This window comes from Phyllobates terribilis, unplaced genomic scaffold (genome assembly GCF_046119375.1).
Source record: "Phyllobates terribilis strain yellow unplaced genomic scaffold, ASM4611937v1 Scaffold_11__3_contigs__length_659146591, whole genome shotgun sequence".
NCBI lineage: Eukaryota > Metazoa > Chordata > Amphibia > Anura > Dendrobatidae > Phyllobates > Phyllobates terribilis.
Genome location: NW_027362771.1, coordinates 585,150,885 through 585,168,162, shown reverse-complemented (window position 1 = coordinate 585,168,162; position 17,278 = coordinate 585,150,885). Strand labels below are relative to the sequence as shown.

The window sequence follows — 17,278 nt, the reverse complement described above, 5'->3', positions numbered from 1 at the left end:
GCCCCGCACTCACCAGCTCAGGTTCGCCCGGTTTAGTGCCGTCAGGTAGCAGCTCGGGGTGGAGTAAATCACATTCACGTTGCTTCCATTCACTTGCTACGAAGTAAAACGCAAGTCAGTGAAGATGCCCCGACCCCCCAAAAGACAGAGGGGCACAAGCAGCGCCCACCTGAGCGTTCACCAGACTTATAAGCTTGTCCATGTTCTTATACCAGGGGATGGCGTTCTCATACTGGAAATCGGAGCCCATGGTCATCACTATGTGACTGGAGCGATACTTTGCTGCCTGCGGGGGGGAAAAAAAAAAAGAAAAGGGGCCACAAAAACATTGGCACTCCAGAACACTGCCCCTGTGGTCCCGGCCCCCCGCCTTGTATGATATATTACCTGCAGGCTCACGGTCTTCAGAAATGACTGTACCACGGCGTGAACGTTATTGTCCTCCATCTGTGGATCATCCATTATTGGGGGGTCCGCACACAACTGATCCCAGCAGAAACCGTCCGGAGGGTTGTAGCCATTGGGCAAAGCACCTGGTAACAAGGCAAACACGGCAGCAGGCATCAATATAGCTCATGTTCTGGCAGATCCCAGTAGTGATGTAGCAGAGCTGGAACGGTCACTATACGCTTAGGTCTGATATATGTGGCACAAAATCTGGGATCACGACATGACAGCTGCATCACTTCTATGTAAGCGTCTGATGAAAGATGAGTCTACGTCGGTGCTGAGTGACATCACTGGATTATGTCAGGAAAGGATGGGCAATAACCGCAAGAAATACTCACTGTATGACGGTATGATATAAGCCTATTATGTGACTGACCGGTGAAAAGGTCGGCGGCGGGCGCAGCCAGGTCATCACTGCCCCTCCAGATCATCTCCATCTGTTTCTTGCTCTCACGACTCGATTTGTCCTGATAATCCAACCGTCCGAAGAACAACCCATCATATCCCATCTGCCAAACATGAGCAAGTCAGGTCTGCAGTATAGCATTGCTGTACATAGGGGGCAGTATTATAGTAGTTACAGCAGGTGAAATAAGTATTGAACACGTCACCAATTTTCTAAGTAAATATATTTCTAAAGGTGCTATTCCCATGAAATTCTCACCAGATGACGGTAACAACCCATCCAATCCACACAGGAAAAGAAATCACCATAGATGTCCATGAATTAAGTTATGTGTAATAATGAGAAAGGACACCAGGAAAAGGTATTGAACACACTTACTGAAATTTGATTAATATTTCGTATAAAGCCTTGGTTGGTGATGAAGCTTCAAGAAGCCTCTTGTATAGAGAAACTAGTCGCAGGCATTGCTCAGGTGTAATTTTGTCCCATTCTTCTACACAAACACTTCACATCCTGAAGGTCCCATGGCTCCTTCTATGAACTCTGAGCTTTAGTTCCTTCCATAGATTTTATCTTGGATTCAGGTCCGGTGATCGGCTCGGCTATTCTAGCAGCTTTATATTCTTTAATCGGCTGCGTGTTTAGGATCAGTCTTGCTGTAATGTCCACCCTCCTTTCATCTTCACCATCCAGGTAGATGGCAGCAGATTTTTTATCAAGAATGTCTCGGTACATTTGTCCATTCTTCCTTCCTTCAATCATATGAAGTTTGGCAGCGCCGTATGCTGAAAAACAGCCCCACACCATGATGTTCCCACCACCAAACTTCACTGTTGGTCTGGTGTTTTTGGGGTGATATGCAGTGCCTTTTGGCCTCCAAACATGGTGTGTATTATGGCATCCAAAGAGTTCAATTTTGGTCTCCTCTGACCAGACTATATTCTCCCAGTATTTCACAGGCTTGTCTAAATATTGTTCAGCAAACGGTAAACACGCTTTAACTTGCTTTTTGTACAGTAAAGGAGTATTGCATGGTGAGCGTGCACACAGGCCATGGGAGTTGAGTGCATTACTAATTGTTTTCTATGGAACAACTGTACCTGCTGATTCCAGGTCTTTCTGTAGCTCTCCACAGCTGCCCCTTGGTTCTTGGACAACTCTTCTGATAATTATTTTCACTCTTTTATCTGAAATCTTGCGGGGAGCACCTGGTCATGGGCAGCTTATTGTTATGCACACGCCCGGGCTGACTGGCGTGTGCGAGATTTAGTGATCCCACTGGACCATGAACAGGAGAGTGCCTGGAGGGGCGCAACTAAGTATCTACCCGATCCGAGCAAGGTCGCACGATGGCATACAACACCTGTGCACCAGGGAGGAACCGAGCAGAGGGACCAGGTGCGACTCCAGGTCAGACCCCGGACACGGCTGTTGACCCACACCGGGGAATACAGGAACAGGCAGGTTAAAGCACAGGCTAGGTAGGGTCCAGTACAGACTAGGAGACGGGTTCAGAGCCGCAGATGCGGTAATCAAGCAGAGTAAAGCGAAACCGCAGGCGCGGTGGACAGGGCCGAGCAGAGAGAAACCGCAGGCGCGGTGAACAGGGCCGAGCAGAGCGAAACCGCAGGCGCGGTGGACAGGGCCGAGCAGAGCGAAACCGCAGGCGCGGTGGACAGGGCCGAGCAGAGCGAAACCGCAAGTGCGGTGGACAGGGCCGAATAGAGCGAAACCGCAAGTGCGGTGGACAGGGCCGAGCAGAGCGAAACCGAGCAGAGCGAAACCGCAAGTGCGGTGGACAGGGCCGAGCAGAGCGAAACCGCAAGTGCGGTGGACAGGGCCGAGCAGAGCGAAACCGCAAGTGCGGTGGACAAGGCCGAGCAGAGCGAAACCGCGGTGGACTAGGCCGAGCAGAGCGAAACCGCAGGCGCGGTGGACAGGGCTGAGTAGAGCGAAACCGCAGGTGCGGTGGACAAGGCTGAACAGAGCGAAACCGCAGGTGCGGTGGACAAGGCTGAACAGAGCAAAACCGCAGGTGCAGTGGACAGGGCTGCGCAGAGCAAAACCGCAGGCGCGGTGGACTAGGCTGAGCAGAGCAAAACCGCAGGCGCGGTGGACTAGGCTGAGCAGAGCAAAACCGCAGGCGCGGTGGACTAGGCTGAGCAGAGCAAAACCGCAGGCGCGGTGGACTAGGCTGAGAAGAGAAAAACCGCAGGCGCGGTGGACTAGGCTGAGAAGAGAAAAACCGCAGGCGCGGTGGACTAGGCTGAGAAGAGAAAAACCGCAAGTGCGGTGAACAAAGCAGATCAGAGCGAGCAGAAACCGCCAGAGCGGTAAGTAAGGCAGAGCAGAGATAAACCGCCAAAGCGGTGAGCAAAGACGGAGCAGAGGGGACAGAGCTCTGTTCACACGGAACAGACTAGAAGGGAAAGGCAGAACCAGATACACACGAGGTACTTGCAAAGAAGTAGCAAGTGGACTCCAAACTCACAAACGAAAGTACAGCGACAACGGGTAGGAGTTAGGTGCAGGTTCAGACTCTGCAGAAAAAGAGAGGAAACGGACATAGAGACAAAACAGGTTAGGAGACAGTTCAAACAGGAACTGTACTGCAACGAAATACAGGAACGAGCCTAGGTATAGCCAAGTGCTGGTTCAGACACTGCATCAAAAGGGAGGAAACGGACATAGAGACAAAACAGGTAAGAGGCTAGGAGACAGTTCAGACAGGTACTGTTACTGCAGCAAAATACAGAAACGAGCCTGGGTATACGGCCCCCAGAGGCAGAAACGAACAGGCTAGGAGCGTGTTCGGACAGGCCTGGAAATACAGCCTCCAGGAAGGCGGACAGGCAGGGAAAAACAGAACAGGACCTGGCACATTCAGAGTCAAGGAGCACACTGAATGTTAAAGTTGCTCAGGCATCAGCTTCCAGGTGAAGCTGGTTTAAATATCCAGTGACTGACAGCAATAGGCTGAGGGCGCATTAGGGGTGTGCCCACAGCAGCTACAAGAAACAGGAAGTGACTGGGCCGCCGCCCTAAGCAGCCAGAACAGAGGCAAGCAGACAGCATGGAAAGAAGCCAGGCTAGCAGACTGGACTGATGATCAAGTTTGCGATCTTGCATAGTGGGAGATGGTGCCCTATGCAAGAACGCCGCCAGGTATGTTACACTTATGGTGAAATGATGTTCTTTCCACATCTGGATTGTGGCCCCAGCAGTGCTCACTGGAACTATTAGCAGTTTAGAAATTCTTCTGTAACGAAGGTCATCAGGATGTTTTGCAACAATAAGGTTGTGAAGGTTTTGAGACCGCTCACTGGTTTTACCCATCATGAGATGTTTCTTGTATGGCACCTTGGTAATGAGACACCTTTTTATAGGCCATCAGTTGAACCAGCTGATATTATTTGTCAGGATTCCTTTCTAATTACTGATAGATTTCCGCTGGTGTCAGGACTTTTAGGATCTCTCTTTCTTCATATGTTCAATACTTTTTCCCTGTGTCATTTTCCATTATTACACAAATTAATTTATGAACATTATGGTGATTTCTTTGACTGTATGGATTGGATGAATTATCGACATCTGGGGAGAAATTCATGTCAATAACACCTATAGAAATAGATTTACTTAGAAAATTGGTGACATGTTCAATGCTTATTTCACCTGCTGTGTACCCATGAACATAGGAGGCAATAATATAGGAGGTAAAAAGGCAGATTATGGTTCAACTGATATTGGACTTTAACCAAGATAAGCAGCATCATTAGGTCACTTTATATAGCAGAAAAATAGGAAAATCAAGCTAAAAGCTTTGCTATTTCTACAGAAAAACATCATGGAGTAATAGAATCAGGATACAAACATACACATCTTCTGACGCGTTTCAAGCGTAACAAATAAAGATGCTATTAGTCACACATTGTTTTGTAACGCTTTTACCTGGATTTGGAGAGTTCGATTTTCTTATTTAGTGCAGTATTCTAGTAGTTATATTCTTGTACATAGGGGGCAGTATTCTAGTAGTTATATTCTTGTACATAGGGGGCAGTATTCTAGTAGTTATATTCTTGTACATAGGGGGCAGTATTCTAGTAGTTATATTCTTGTACATAGGGGGCAGTATTCTAGTAGTTATATTCTTGTACATAGGGGGCAGTATTCTAGTAGTTATATTCTTGTACATAGGGGGCAGTATTCTAGTAGTTATATTCTTGTACATAGGGGGCAGTATTCTAGTAGTTATATTCTTGTACATAGGGGGCAGTATTCTAGTAGTTATATTCTTGTACATAGGGGGCAGTATTCTAGTAGTTATATTCTTGTACATAGGGGGCAGTATTCTAGTAGTTATATTCTTGTACATAGGGGCAGTATTATAGCAGTTATATGCTTGTACATAGGGGCAGTATTATAGCAGTTATATTCTTGTACATAGGGGCAGTATTATAGCAGTTATATTCTTGTACATAGGGAGCAGTATTATAGCAGTTATATTCTTGTACATAGGAGCAGTATTATAGTAGTTATATTCTTGTACATAGGAGCAGTATTATAGTAGTTATATTCTTGTACATAGGAGCAGTATTATAGTAGTTATATTCTCGTACATAGGGGGCAGTATTATAGTAGTTATATTCTTGTACATGGGGGCAGTATTATAGTAGTTATATTCTTGTATATAGGAGCAGTATTATAGTAGTTATATTCTTGAACATAGGGGGCAGTATTATAGTAGTTATATTCTTGTACATAGGGGGCAGTATTATAGTAGTTATATTCTTGTACATAGGGGGCAGTATTATAGTAGTTATATTCTTGAACATAGGGGGCAGTATTATAGTAGTTATATTCTTGTACATAGGGGGCAGTATTATAGTAGTTATATTCTTGAACATAGGGGGCAGTATTATAGTAGTTATATTCTTGTACATAGGGGGCAGATTCTGAAGTCTTTCTAACTTACCTGAGCAAAGAGCAATGCTTGTTCTCTGGAGTGTCCAAAGGGGTCGATGTGCCAAGCTACCCGTGGTCTACCGCATTCACCAAATGTAGACTGTAAGAACTGCAGGCCGAGGGTCATCTGGTCAATAATTGGACTGTAATGTGCGGCCGCTTCGTCGTTCATTGTCCAACCTCCGTTAATAAACTCCAATCGGCCTATAATGCAGGAGGGGGATGGTCAATATCATGGCAGCACATGGGCAACCACAGCGCCCTCTAGTGCTCACCTTCCTGCACGAGCTGAACCACATCTCTCTTCACCGCCTCCTTCTGCTGCTGCCACCAACGCCAGAAAAATGCGCTCTCCACGTAAATAAATCGTCTCTTGGGGTCCGCAAGTAGCTGTTGGATAACCGAATCCAGAATATACTGCACCCCTGCGTGCTGAATGCTGTTACGTGCTGCAAAGCAGAAAATATAAGTGTGAGAGCGGCCAGCCCTGCTACATGGATGCCGCCATATCTGATGGCACCTCTACCGCCACACTACATGCAAAACTTGAGAAAGCAGAGCCGCAGCCATTGATGGTCACCCAACTTTCTAAGTCTTGGGCAGAAGTTTTCTACCCCTTAAAAATAAAGCCAATAAAAGGGTTACGATATGCATTTTGGAGAAGCGATAAGAAGCCACACTTCCCTCTTGCAGAGGATTTCCTGGGTCTTGTAATTTTTAATCTTGTGATAGATCTTAAGCCAAAAGTGAAATACTCAAACAGCCTAATTCGGCCATGGAGGAGAATAGATGGGGGAGCAGTGCAGACAATGATCGGTGACTCCTCACCTCCGTAGTAATACTGGTCCACCGTCTTCAGCCAGCCCACATCATTGTGCGTGTGGGGGATAAGGTGCACATTGAGGAAGCCCTCGGGGGCCGCAGGGCAGGTCTGGAGGGAAAAGCATCCGATTCAGTGAAAATAAAGTGACCCCAGATCCAGGCCCTACACAGACCGTACACGACTGCCCCCTCCACCCCAGACCGGTCTAAGGTCACAACAACTCTCATCACTGCCCGCAAACGGCCACTGTTCTCTGTAATAGGGGCAATATCACATCTACTGCAGGCACAGATCTACTGCTGCCATCAGTCAGATCAGTGTAAATAACCTCACAATCAGCACAGAAGACCCCAACTGCGGGAAGCAGCAGCGTGCAAGAGCGAGGAAGAGGAGACCAGGGAGCATGGGGTCAGGAGAGACAAAGAACAGCAGCGTTATCTCTTACCCCCTCAGTGCACTGCACCCCTCTCCTCCCCCCCTCAGTGCACTGCACCCCTATCCCGCCCTCTGTACACTGCACCCCCCTTCAGTGCACTGCACCCCCCTCTCCTCTCCCCCTCTGTACACTGCACCCCCCTCTCCTTCCTCCGCTCTGTACACTGCACCCCCTCTCCTCCCCCCTGTACACTGCAGCCCCCCTCCCCCCCTGTACACTGCACCCCCCTCAGTGCACTGCACCCCCTCTCCTTCCCCTCCTCTACACTGCAGCCCCCCTCCCCCCCTCTGTACACTGCACCCCCCTCTCCTTCCTCCCCTCTGTACACTGCACCCCCCCCACCTCTGTACACTACACCCCCTCTCCTTCCCCCCCACCTCTGTACACTACACCCCCTCTCCTTCCCCCCATCTCTGTACACTGCACCCCCTCTCCTTCCCCCCACCTCTGTACACTGCACCCCCTCTCCTTCCCCCCCACCTCTGTACACTGCACCCCCTCTCCTTCCCCCCCACCTCTGTACACTGCACCCCCTCTCCTTCCCCCCACCTCTGTACACTGCACCCCCTCTCCTTCCCCCCACCTCTGTACACTGCACCCCCTCTCCTTCCCCCCCTCTGTACACTGCACCCCCTCTCCTTCCCCCCCTCTGTACACTGCAGCCCCTTCCCCCCCTCTGCAAACTGCAGCCCCCCTCTGTACACTGCACCCCCTCTCCCCCCCTGTACACTGCTCCCCCTCTCCTTCCCCCCCTCTGTACACTGCACACCCTCTCCTTCCCCCTCTCTGTACACTGCACACCCTCTCCTTCCCCCCCTCTGTACACTGCACACAGCACTCCCCTCTCCTCCCCCCTTCTGTACACTGCTCCCCCTCTGTACACTGCACCCCCTCTCCTTCCCCCCCACCTCTGTACACTGCACCCCCTCTCCTTCCCCCCACCTCTGTACACTGCACCCCCTCTCCTTCCCCCCCACCTCTGTACACTGCACCCCCTCTCCTTCCCCCCACCTCTGTACACTGCACCCCCTCTCCTTCCCCCCCCACCTCTGTACACTGCACCCCCTCTCCTTCCCCCCCACCTCTGTACACTGCACCCCCTCTCCTTCCCCCCCACCTCTGTACACTGCACCCCCTCTCCTTCCCCCCCACCTCTGTACACTGCACACCCTCTCCTTCCCCCCCCTCTGTACACTGCAGCCCCTTCCCCCCCTCTGTAAACTGCAGCCCCCCTCTGTACACTGCACCCCCTCTCCCCCCCTGTACACTGCTCCCCCTCTCCTTCCCCCCCTCTGTACACTGCACACCCTCTCCTTCCCCCTCTCTGTACACTGCACACCCTCTCCTTCCCCCCCTCTGTACACTGCACACAGCACTCCCCTCTCCTCCCCCCTTCTGTACACTGCTCCCCCTCTGTACACTGCACCCCCTCTCCTTCCCCCCCACCTCTGTACACTGCACCCCCTCTCCTTCCCCCCACCTCTGTACACTGCACCCCCTCTCCTTCCCCCCCACCTCTGTACACTGCACCCCCTCTCCTTCCCCCCCACCTCTGTACACTGCACCCCCTCTCCTTCCCCCCCACCTCTGTACACTGCACACCCTCTCCTTCCCCCCCCTCTGTACACTGCACCCCCTCTCCCCCCCTGTACACTGCAGCCCCCCCTCTGTACACTGCTCCCCCTCTCCTTCCCCCCCTCTGTACACTGCACACCCTCTCCTTCCCCCCCTCTGTACACTGCACACAGCACTCCCCACAGCACTCCCCTCTTCCCCCCCCTCTGTACACTGCACCCCCTCTCCACCCCCCCTCTGTACACTGCACCCCCCTCTCCACCCCCCCTCTGTACACTGCACCCCCCTCCTCCCCCCCTCTGTACACTGCACCCCCTCTATACACTGCACCCCCCTCTCCTTCCCCCCCTCTGTACACTGCACCCCCTCTCCACCCCCCCTCTGTACACTGCACCCCCCTCTCCAACCCCCCTCTGTACACTGCACCCCCCTCTCCTTCCCCCCCTCTGTACACTGCACCCCCCTCTCCTTCCCCCCCTCTGTACACTGCACCCCCCTCCTCCCCCCCCTCTGTACACTGCACCCCCTCTCCTTCCCCCCCTCTGTACACTGCACCCCGTCTCCTTCCCCCCCTCTGTACACTGCACACCCTTTCCCCCCCTGTACACTGCAGCCCCCCCCCTCTGTACACTGCTCCCCCTCTCCTTCCCCCTCTCTGTACACTGCACACCCTCTCCTTCCCCCCCTCTGTACACTGCACACCCTCTCCTTCCCCCTCTCTGTACACTGCACACCCTCTCCTTCCCCCCCCCTCTGTACACTGCACACAGCACTCCCCTCTCCTCCCCCCTTCTGTACACTGCTCCCCCTCTGTACACTGCACCCCCTCTCCTTCCCCCCCACCTCTGTACACTGCACCCCCTCTCCTTCCCCCCCACCTCTGTACACTGCACCCCCTCTCCTTCCCCCCACCTCTGTACACTGCACCCCCTCTCCTCCCCCCCCTCTGTACACTGCACCCCCTATCCCCCCTGTACACTGCAGCCCCCCTTCTGTACACTGCTCCCCCTCTCCTTCCCCCCCTCTGTACACTGCACACAGCACTCCCCTCTTCCCCCCCCCTCTGTACACTGCACCCCCCTCTCCACCCCCCCTCTGTACACTGCACCCCCCTCTCCACCCCCCCTCTGTACACTGCACCCCCCTCTCCACCCCCCCTCTGTACACTGCACCCCCCTCTCCACCCCCCCTCTGTACACTGCACCCCCCTCCTCCCCCCCTCTGTACACTGCACCCCCTCTATACACTGTACCCCCCTCTCCTTCCCCCCTCTGTACACTGCACCCCCATCTCCACCCCCCCTCTGTACACTGCACCCCCCTCTCCTTCCCCCCCTCTGTACACTGCACCCCCCTCTGTACACTGCACGCCCTCTCCTTCCCCCCCTCTGTACACTGCACACCCTCTCCTTCCCCCCCCTCTGTACACTGCACACCCTCTCCTTCCCCCCCCTCTGTACACTGCACACAGCACTCCCCACAGCACTCACCTCCCCCCCCCTCTGTACACTGCACCCCCTCTCCACCCCCCCTCTGTACACTGCACCCCCCTCTCCACACTGCACCCCCCTCTCCTTCCCCCCCTCTGTACACTGCACCCCCCCCTCCCCCCCTCTGTACACTGCACCCCCCTCTCCTTCCCCCCTCTGTACACTGCACCCCCCTCTCCACCCCCCCCTCTGTACACTGCACCCCCCTCTCCACCCCCCCTCTGTACACTGCACCCCCCTCTCCTTCCCCCCTCTGTACACTGCAACCCCCTCTCCTTCCCCCCCTCTGTACACTGCACCCCCCTCTTCACCCCCCCTCTGTACACTGCACCCCCCTCTCCTTCCCCCCCTCTGTACACTGCACCCCCTCTATACACTGCACCCCCCTCTCCTTCCCCCCCTCTGTACACTGCACCCCTCTCCTCCCCCCCTCTGTACACTGCACCCCTCTCCTCCCCCCCTCTGTACACTGCACCCCCTCTCCTCCCCCCCTCTGTACACTGCACCCCCTCTCCTCCCCTCCCCCCCCCCTCTGTACACTGCACCCCCTCTCCTTCCCCCCCTCTGTACACTGCACCCCCTCTCCCCCCCTCTGTACACTGCACCCCCCTCTCCCCCCCTCTGTACACTGCACCCCCCTCCCCCCCCTCTGTACACTGCACCCCCCTCCCCCCCCTCTGTACACTGCACCCCCTCTCCCCCCCCCTCTGTACACTACACCCCCCTCTCCTTCCCCCCCCTCTGTACACTGCACCCCCTTCTCCCCCCCCTCTGTACACTGCACCCCCTTCTCCCCCCCCTCTGTACACTGCACCCCCTCTCCCCCCCCTCTGTACACTGCACCCCTCCCCCCCTCTGTACACTGCACCCCTCCCCCCCTCTGTACACTGCACCCCCTCTCCTCCCCCCCCCTCTGTACACTGCACCCCCTCTCCTTCCCCCCACCTCTGTACACTGCACCCCCTCTCCTTCCCCCCACCTCTGTACACTGCACCCCCTCTCCTTCCCCCCACCTCTGTACACTGCACCCCCTCTCCTTCCCCCCCCCTTGTACACTGCACCCCCTCTCCTTCCCCCCACCTCTGTACACTGCACCCCCTCTCCTTCCCCCCCCCTGTACACTGCACCCTCTCCTTCCCTCCCTCTCCTCCCCCCCTGTACACTGCACCCCCTCTCCCCCCCCCTCTGTACACTGCACCCCCTCTCCTTCCCTCCCTCTCCTCCCCCCCTCTGTACACTGCACCCCCTCTCCTTCCCTCCCTCTCCTCCCCCCCTCTGTACACTGCACCCCCTCTCCTTCCCTCCCTCTCCTCCCCCCCCTCTGTACACTGCACCCCCTCTCCCCCCCCTCTGTACACTGCACCCCCTCTCCTCCCCCCCTCTGTACACTGCACCCCCTCTCCTCCCCCCCTCTGTACACTGCACCCCCTCTCCTCCCCTCTGTACACTGCACCCCCTCTCCTTCCTTCCCTCTCCCCCCCCTCTGTACACTGCACCCCCTCTCCCCCCCCTCTGTACACTGCACCCCCTCTCCTTCCCTCCCCCCCTCTGTACACTGCACCCCCTCTCCCCCCCCTCTGTACACTGCACCCCCTCTCCTTCCCTCCCTCTCCCCCCCCCTCTGTACACTGCACCCCCTCTCCCCCCCTCTGTACACTGCACCCCCTCTCCTTCCCGCCTCTGTACACTGCACCCCCTCTCCTTCCCGCCTCTGTACACTGCACCCCCTCTCCTTCCCGCCTCTGTACACTGCACCCCCTCTCCTTCCCGCCTCTGTACACTGCACCCCCTCTCCTTCCCGCCTCTGTACACTGCTCCCCTCTCTCCTCCCCCCTCAGTACACTGCTCCCTCCTCTGTACACTGCTCCCCTCTCTCCTACCCCCTCAGTACACTGCTCCCCCTCTCCTCTCCTCCTCTGTACACTGCTCCCCCTCTCCTCCCCTCCTCGGTACACTGCTCCCCCTCTCCTCTCCTCCTCGGTACACTGCTCCCCCTCTCCTCTCCTCCTCGGTACACTGCTCCCCCTCTCCTCTCCTCCTCGGTACACTGCTCCCCCTCTCCTCTCCTCCTCGGTACACTGCTCCCCCTCTCCTCTCCTCCTCGGTACACTGCTCCCCCTCTCCTCTCCTCCTCGGTACACTGCTCCCCCTCTCCTCTCCTCCTCAGTACACTGCTCCCCCTCTCCTCTCCTCCTCAGTACACTGCACCCCCTCAGTACACTGCTCCTACTCTCCTCCCCTCCTCTGTACACTGCTCCCCCGCTCCCCTCCTCCCCCTCTCCCCCTCTCCTCCCCAGTACACTGCTCCTACTCTCCTCCCCCTCTCCTCTCCCGTACACTGCTCCTACTCTCCTCCCCTCTGTACACTGCTCCCCCTCTCCTCTCCTCCTCTGTACACTGCTCCCTCTCCTCTCCTCCTCTGTACACTGCTGCCTCTCCTCTCCTCCTCTGTACACTGCTGCCTCTCCTCTCCTCCTCTGTACACTGCTGCCTCTCCTCTCCTCCTCTGTACACTGCTGCCTCTCCTCCCCTCTCCTCTCCTCCTCTGTACACTGCTCCCCCTCTCCTCTCCTCCTCTGTACACTGCTCCCCCTCTCCTCTCCTCCTCTGTACACTGCTCCCCCTCTCCTCTCCTCCTCTGTACACTGCTCCCCCTCTCCTCTCCTCCTCTGTACACTGCTCCCCCTCTCCTCCCCTCCTCTGTACACTGCTCCCCCTCTCCTCCCCTCCTCTGTACACTGCTCCCCCTCTCCTCCCCTCCTCTGTACACTGCTCCCCCTCTCCTCCCCTCCTCTGTACACTGCTCCCCCTCTCCTCCCCTCCTCTGTACACTGCTCCCCCTCTCCTCCCCTCCTCTGTACACTGCTCCCCCTCTCCTCTCCTCCTCAGTACACTGCTCCCCCTCTCCTCTCCTCCTCAGTACACTGCTCCCCCTCTCCTCCTCTGTACACTGCTCCCCCTCTCCTCCTCTGTACACTGCTCCCCCTCTCCTCCTCTGTACACTGCTCCCCCTCTCCTCCCCTCCTCTGTACACTGCTCCCCCTCTCCTCCCCTCCTCTGTACACTGCTCCCCCTCTCCTCCCCTCCTCTGTACACTGCTCCCCCTCTCCTCCCCTCCTCTGTACACTGCTCCCCCTCTCCTCTCCTCCTCAGTACACTGCTCCCCCTCTCCTCTCCTCCTCTGTACACTGCTCCCCCTCTCCTCCCCTCCTCTGTACACTGCTCCCCCTCTCCTCTCCTCCTCTGTACACTGCTCCCCCTCTCCTCTCCTCCTCGGTACACTGCTCCCCCTCTCCTCTCCTCCTCGGTACACTGCTCCACCTCTCCTCTCCTCCTCGGTACACTGCTCCCCCTCTCCTCTCCTCCTCGGTACACTGCTCCCCCTCTCCTCTCCTCCTCGGTACACTGCTCCCCCTCTCCTCTCCTCCTCGGTACACTGCTCCCCCTCTCCTCTCCTCCTCTGTACACTGCTCCCCCTCTCCTCTCCTCCTCTGTACACTGCTCCCCCTCTCCTCTCCTCCTCTGTACACTGCTCCCCCTCTCCTCTCCTCCTCTGTACACTGCTCCCCCTCTCCTCCCCTCCTCAGTACACTGCTCCCCCTCTCCTCCCCTCCTCTGTACACTGCTCCCCCTCTCCTCCCCTCCTCTGTACACTGCTCCCCCTCTCCTCCCCTCCTCTGTACACTGCTCCCCCTCTCCTCCCCTCCTCTGTACACTGCTCCCCCTCTCCTCTCCTCCTCAGTACACTGCTCCCCCTCTCCTCTCCTCCTCAGTACACTGCTCCCCCTCTCCTCTCCTCCTCAGTACACTGCTCCCCCTCTCCTCCTCAGTACACTGCTCCCCCTCTCCTCCTCTGTACACTGCTCCCCCTCTCCTCCTCTGTACACTGCTCCCCCTCTCCTCCCCTCCTCTGTACACTGCTCCCCCTCTCCTCTCCTCCTCTGTACACTGCTCCCCCTCTCCTCCCCTCCTCTGTACACTGCTCCCCCTCTCCTCTCCTCCTCTGTACACTGCTCCCCCTCTCCTCTCCTCCTTTGTACACTGCTCCCCCTCTCCTCCCCTCCTCAGTACACTGCTCCCCCTCTCCTCCCCTCCTCTGTACACTGCTCCCCCTCTCCTCCCCTCCTCTGTACACTGCTCCCCCTCTCCTCCCCTCCTCTGTACACTGCTCCCCCTCTCCTCCCCTCCTCTGTACACTGCTCCCCCTCTCCTCTCCTCCTCAGTACACTGCTCCCCCTCTCCTCCCCTCCTCAGTACACTGCTCCCCCTCTCCTCCCCTCCTCAGTACACTGCTCCCCCTCTCCTCCCCTCCTCTGTACACTGCTCCCCCTCTCCTCCCCTCCTCTGTACACTGCTCCCCCTCTCCTCCCCTCCTCTGTACACTGCTCCCCCTCTCCTCTCCTCCTCTGTACACTGCTCCCTCTCCTCCCCTCCTCTGTACACTGCTGCCTCTCCTCTCCTCCTCTGTACACTGCTCCCCCTCTCCTCCCCTCCTCTGTACACTGCTGCCTCTCCTCTCCTCCTCTGTACACTGCTCCCCCTCTCCTCTCCTCCTCTGTACACTGCTCCCCCTCTCCTCCCCTCCTCTGTACACTGCTCCCCCTCTCCTCCCCTCCTCTGTACACTGCTCCCCCTCTCCTCCCCTCCTCTGTACACTGCTCCCCCTCTCCTCCCCTCCTCTGTACACTGCTCCCCCTCTCCTCTCCTCCTCTGTACACTGCTCCCCCTCCCCTCCTCTGTACACTGCTCCCCCTCTCCTCCCCTCCTCTGTACACTGCTCCCCCTCTCCTCCCCTCCTCTGTACACTGCTCCCCCTCTCCTCCCCTCCTCTGTACACTGCTCCCCCTCTCCTCCCCTCCTCAGTACACTGCTCCCCCTCTCCTCTCCTCCTCAGTACACTGCTCCCCCTCTCCTCTCCTCCTCTGTACACTGCTCCCCCTCTCCTCTCCTCCTCTGTACACTGCTCCCCCTCTCCTCTCCTCCTCAGTACACTGCTCCCCCTCTCCTCTCCTCCTCAGTACACTGCTCCCCCTCTCCTCCCCTCCTCAGTACACTGCTCCCCCTCTCCTCTCCTCCTCAGTACACTGCTCCCCCTCTCCTCTCCTCCTCAGTACACTGCTCCCCCTCTCCTCTCCTCCTCAGTACACTGCTCCCCCTCTCCTCTCCTCCTCTGTACACTGCTCCCCCTCTCCTCCCCTCCTCTGTACACTGCTCCCCCTCTCCTCTCCTCCTCAGTACACTGCTCCCCCTCTCCTCCTCAGTACACTGCTCCCCCTCTCCTCCTCAGTACACTGCTCCCCCTCTGTACACTGCTCCCCCTCTCCTCCTCAGTACACTGCTCCCCCTCTCCTCCTCAGTACACTGCTCCCCCTCTGTACACTGCTCCCCCTCTCCTCTCCTCCTCTGTACACTGCTCCCCCTCTCCTCTCCTCCTCTGTACACTGCTCCCCCTCTCCTCCCCTCCTCTGTACACTGCTCCCCCTCTCCTCCCCTCCTCTGTACACTGCTCCCCCTCTCCTCCCCTCCTCTGTACACTGCTCCCCCTCTCCTCCCCTCCTCTGTACACTGCTCCCCCTCTCCTCTCCTCCTCTGTACACTGCTCCCCCTCTCCTCCCCTCCTCAGTACACTGCTCCCCCTCTCCTCTCCTCCTCAGTACACTGCTCCCCCTCTCCTCTCCTCCTCTGTACACTGCTCCCCCTCTCCTCCCCTCCTCTGTACACTGCTCCCCCTCTCCTCCCCTCCTCTGTACACTGCTCCCCCTCTCCTCCCCTCCTCTGTACACTGCTCCCCCTCTCCTCCCCTCCTCTGTACACTGCTCCCCCTCTCCTCCCCTCCTCTGTACACTGCTCCCCCTCTCCTCTCCTCCTCAGTACACTGCTCCCCCTCTCCTCCCCTCCTCTGTACACTGCTCCCCCTCTCCTCTCCTCCTCGGTACACTGCTCCCCCTCTCCTCTCCTCCTCTGTACACTGCTCCCCCTCTCCTCCCCTCCTCAGTACACTGCTCCCCCTCTACTCCCCTCCTCTGTACACTGCTCCCCCTCTCCTCTCCTCCTCTCCTCTCCTCCTCAGTACACTGCTCCCCCTCTCCTCTCCTCCTCAGTACACTGCTCCCCCTCTCCTCTCCTCCTCAGTACACTGCTCCCCCTCTCCTCTCCTCCTCAGTACACTGCTCCCCCTCTACTCCCCTCCTCAGTACACTGCTCCCCCTCTCCTCTCCTCCTCAGTACACTGCTCCCCCTCTCCTCTCCTCCTCTGTACACTGCTCCCCCTCTCCTCCTCGGTACACTGCTCCCCCTCTCCTCTCCTCCTCGGTACACTGCTCCCCCTCTCCTCTCCCCCTCGGTACACTGCTCCCCCTCGGTACACTGCTCCCCCTCTCCTCTCCTCCTCTGTACACTGCTCCCCCTCTCCTCTCCTCCTCTGTACACTGCTCCCCCTCTCCTCTCCTCCTCTGTACACTGCTCCCCCTCTCCTCTCCTCCTCTGTACACTGCTCCCCCTCTCCTCTCCTCCTCAGTACACTGCTCCCCCTCTCCTCTCCTCCTCAGTACACTGCTCCCCCTCTACTCCCCTCCTCAGTACACTGCTCCCCCTCTCCTCTCCTCCTCAGTACACTGCTCCCCCTCTCCTCTCCTCCTCTGTACACTGCTCCCCCTCTCCTCTCCTCCTCGGTACACTGCTCCCCCTCTCCTCTCCTCCTCGGTACACTGCTCCCCCTCTCCTCTCCTCCTCGGTACACTGCTCCCCCTCTCCTCTCCTCCTCTGTACACTGCTCCCCCTCTCCTCTCCTCCTCAGTACACTGCTCCCCCTCTCCTCTCCTCCTCTGTACACTGCTCCCCCTCTCCTCTCCTCCTCTGTACACTGCTCCCCCTCTCCTCTCCTCCTCGGTACACTGCTCCCCCTCTCCTCTCCTCCTCGGTACACTGCACGCCTCATAGATATCAGACTTTGCTTCCTGCTTTAGTCAGAAGCCGCTAAGTTAACTGAAGGAGACATGATAATCATCCTCACTCGCCTCCGGGCCGCAGCCGCTCCCCCGGTACACCGCTCCCAGCAGCAGCAGCAGGATCAGCAGCCCCCGGTGTCGCTCCATCATTTACTGTCACCGTATTACCGGTGCGGGAATTTACAATCAT

General features: G+C 57.1%; 1 protein-coding gene across 1 annotated transcript in view; it reads right to left on the bottom strand.

Annotated features, from left to right (window-relative positions):
* MAN2B1 (mannosidase alpha class 2B member 1) overlaps positions 1-17,278 on the bottom strand; it is a 26,991-nt gene extending 9,713 nt beyond the window's left edge. Inside the window, 9 exon segments of the mRNA XM_073654317.1 lie at positions 14-96; positions 170-286; positions 388-533; positions 827-959; positions 5,829-6,022; positions 6,094-6,267; positions 6,647-6,749; positions 17,158-17,239; positions 17,241-17,278. Of these exon segments, the coding sequence (XP_073510418.1) occupies positions 14-96; positions 170-286; positions 388-533; positions 827-959; positions 5,829-6,022; positions 6,094-6,267; positions 6,647-6,749; positions 17,158-17,239; positions 17,241-17,278 (1,070 nt within the window).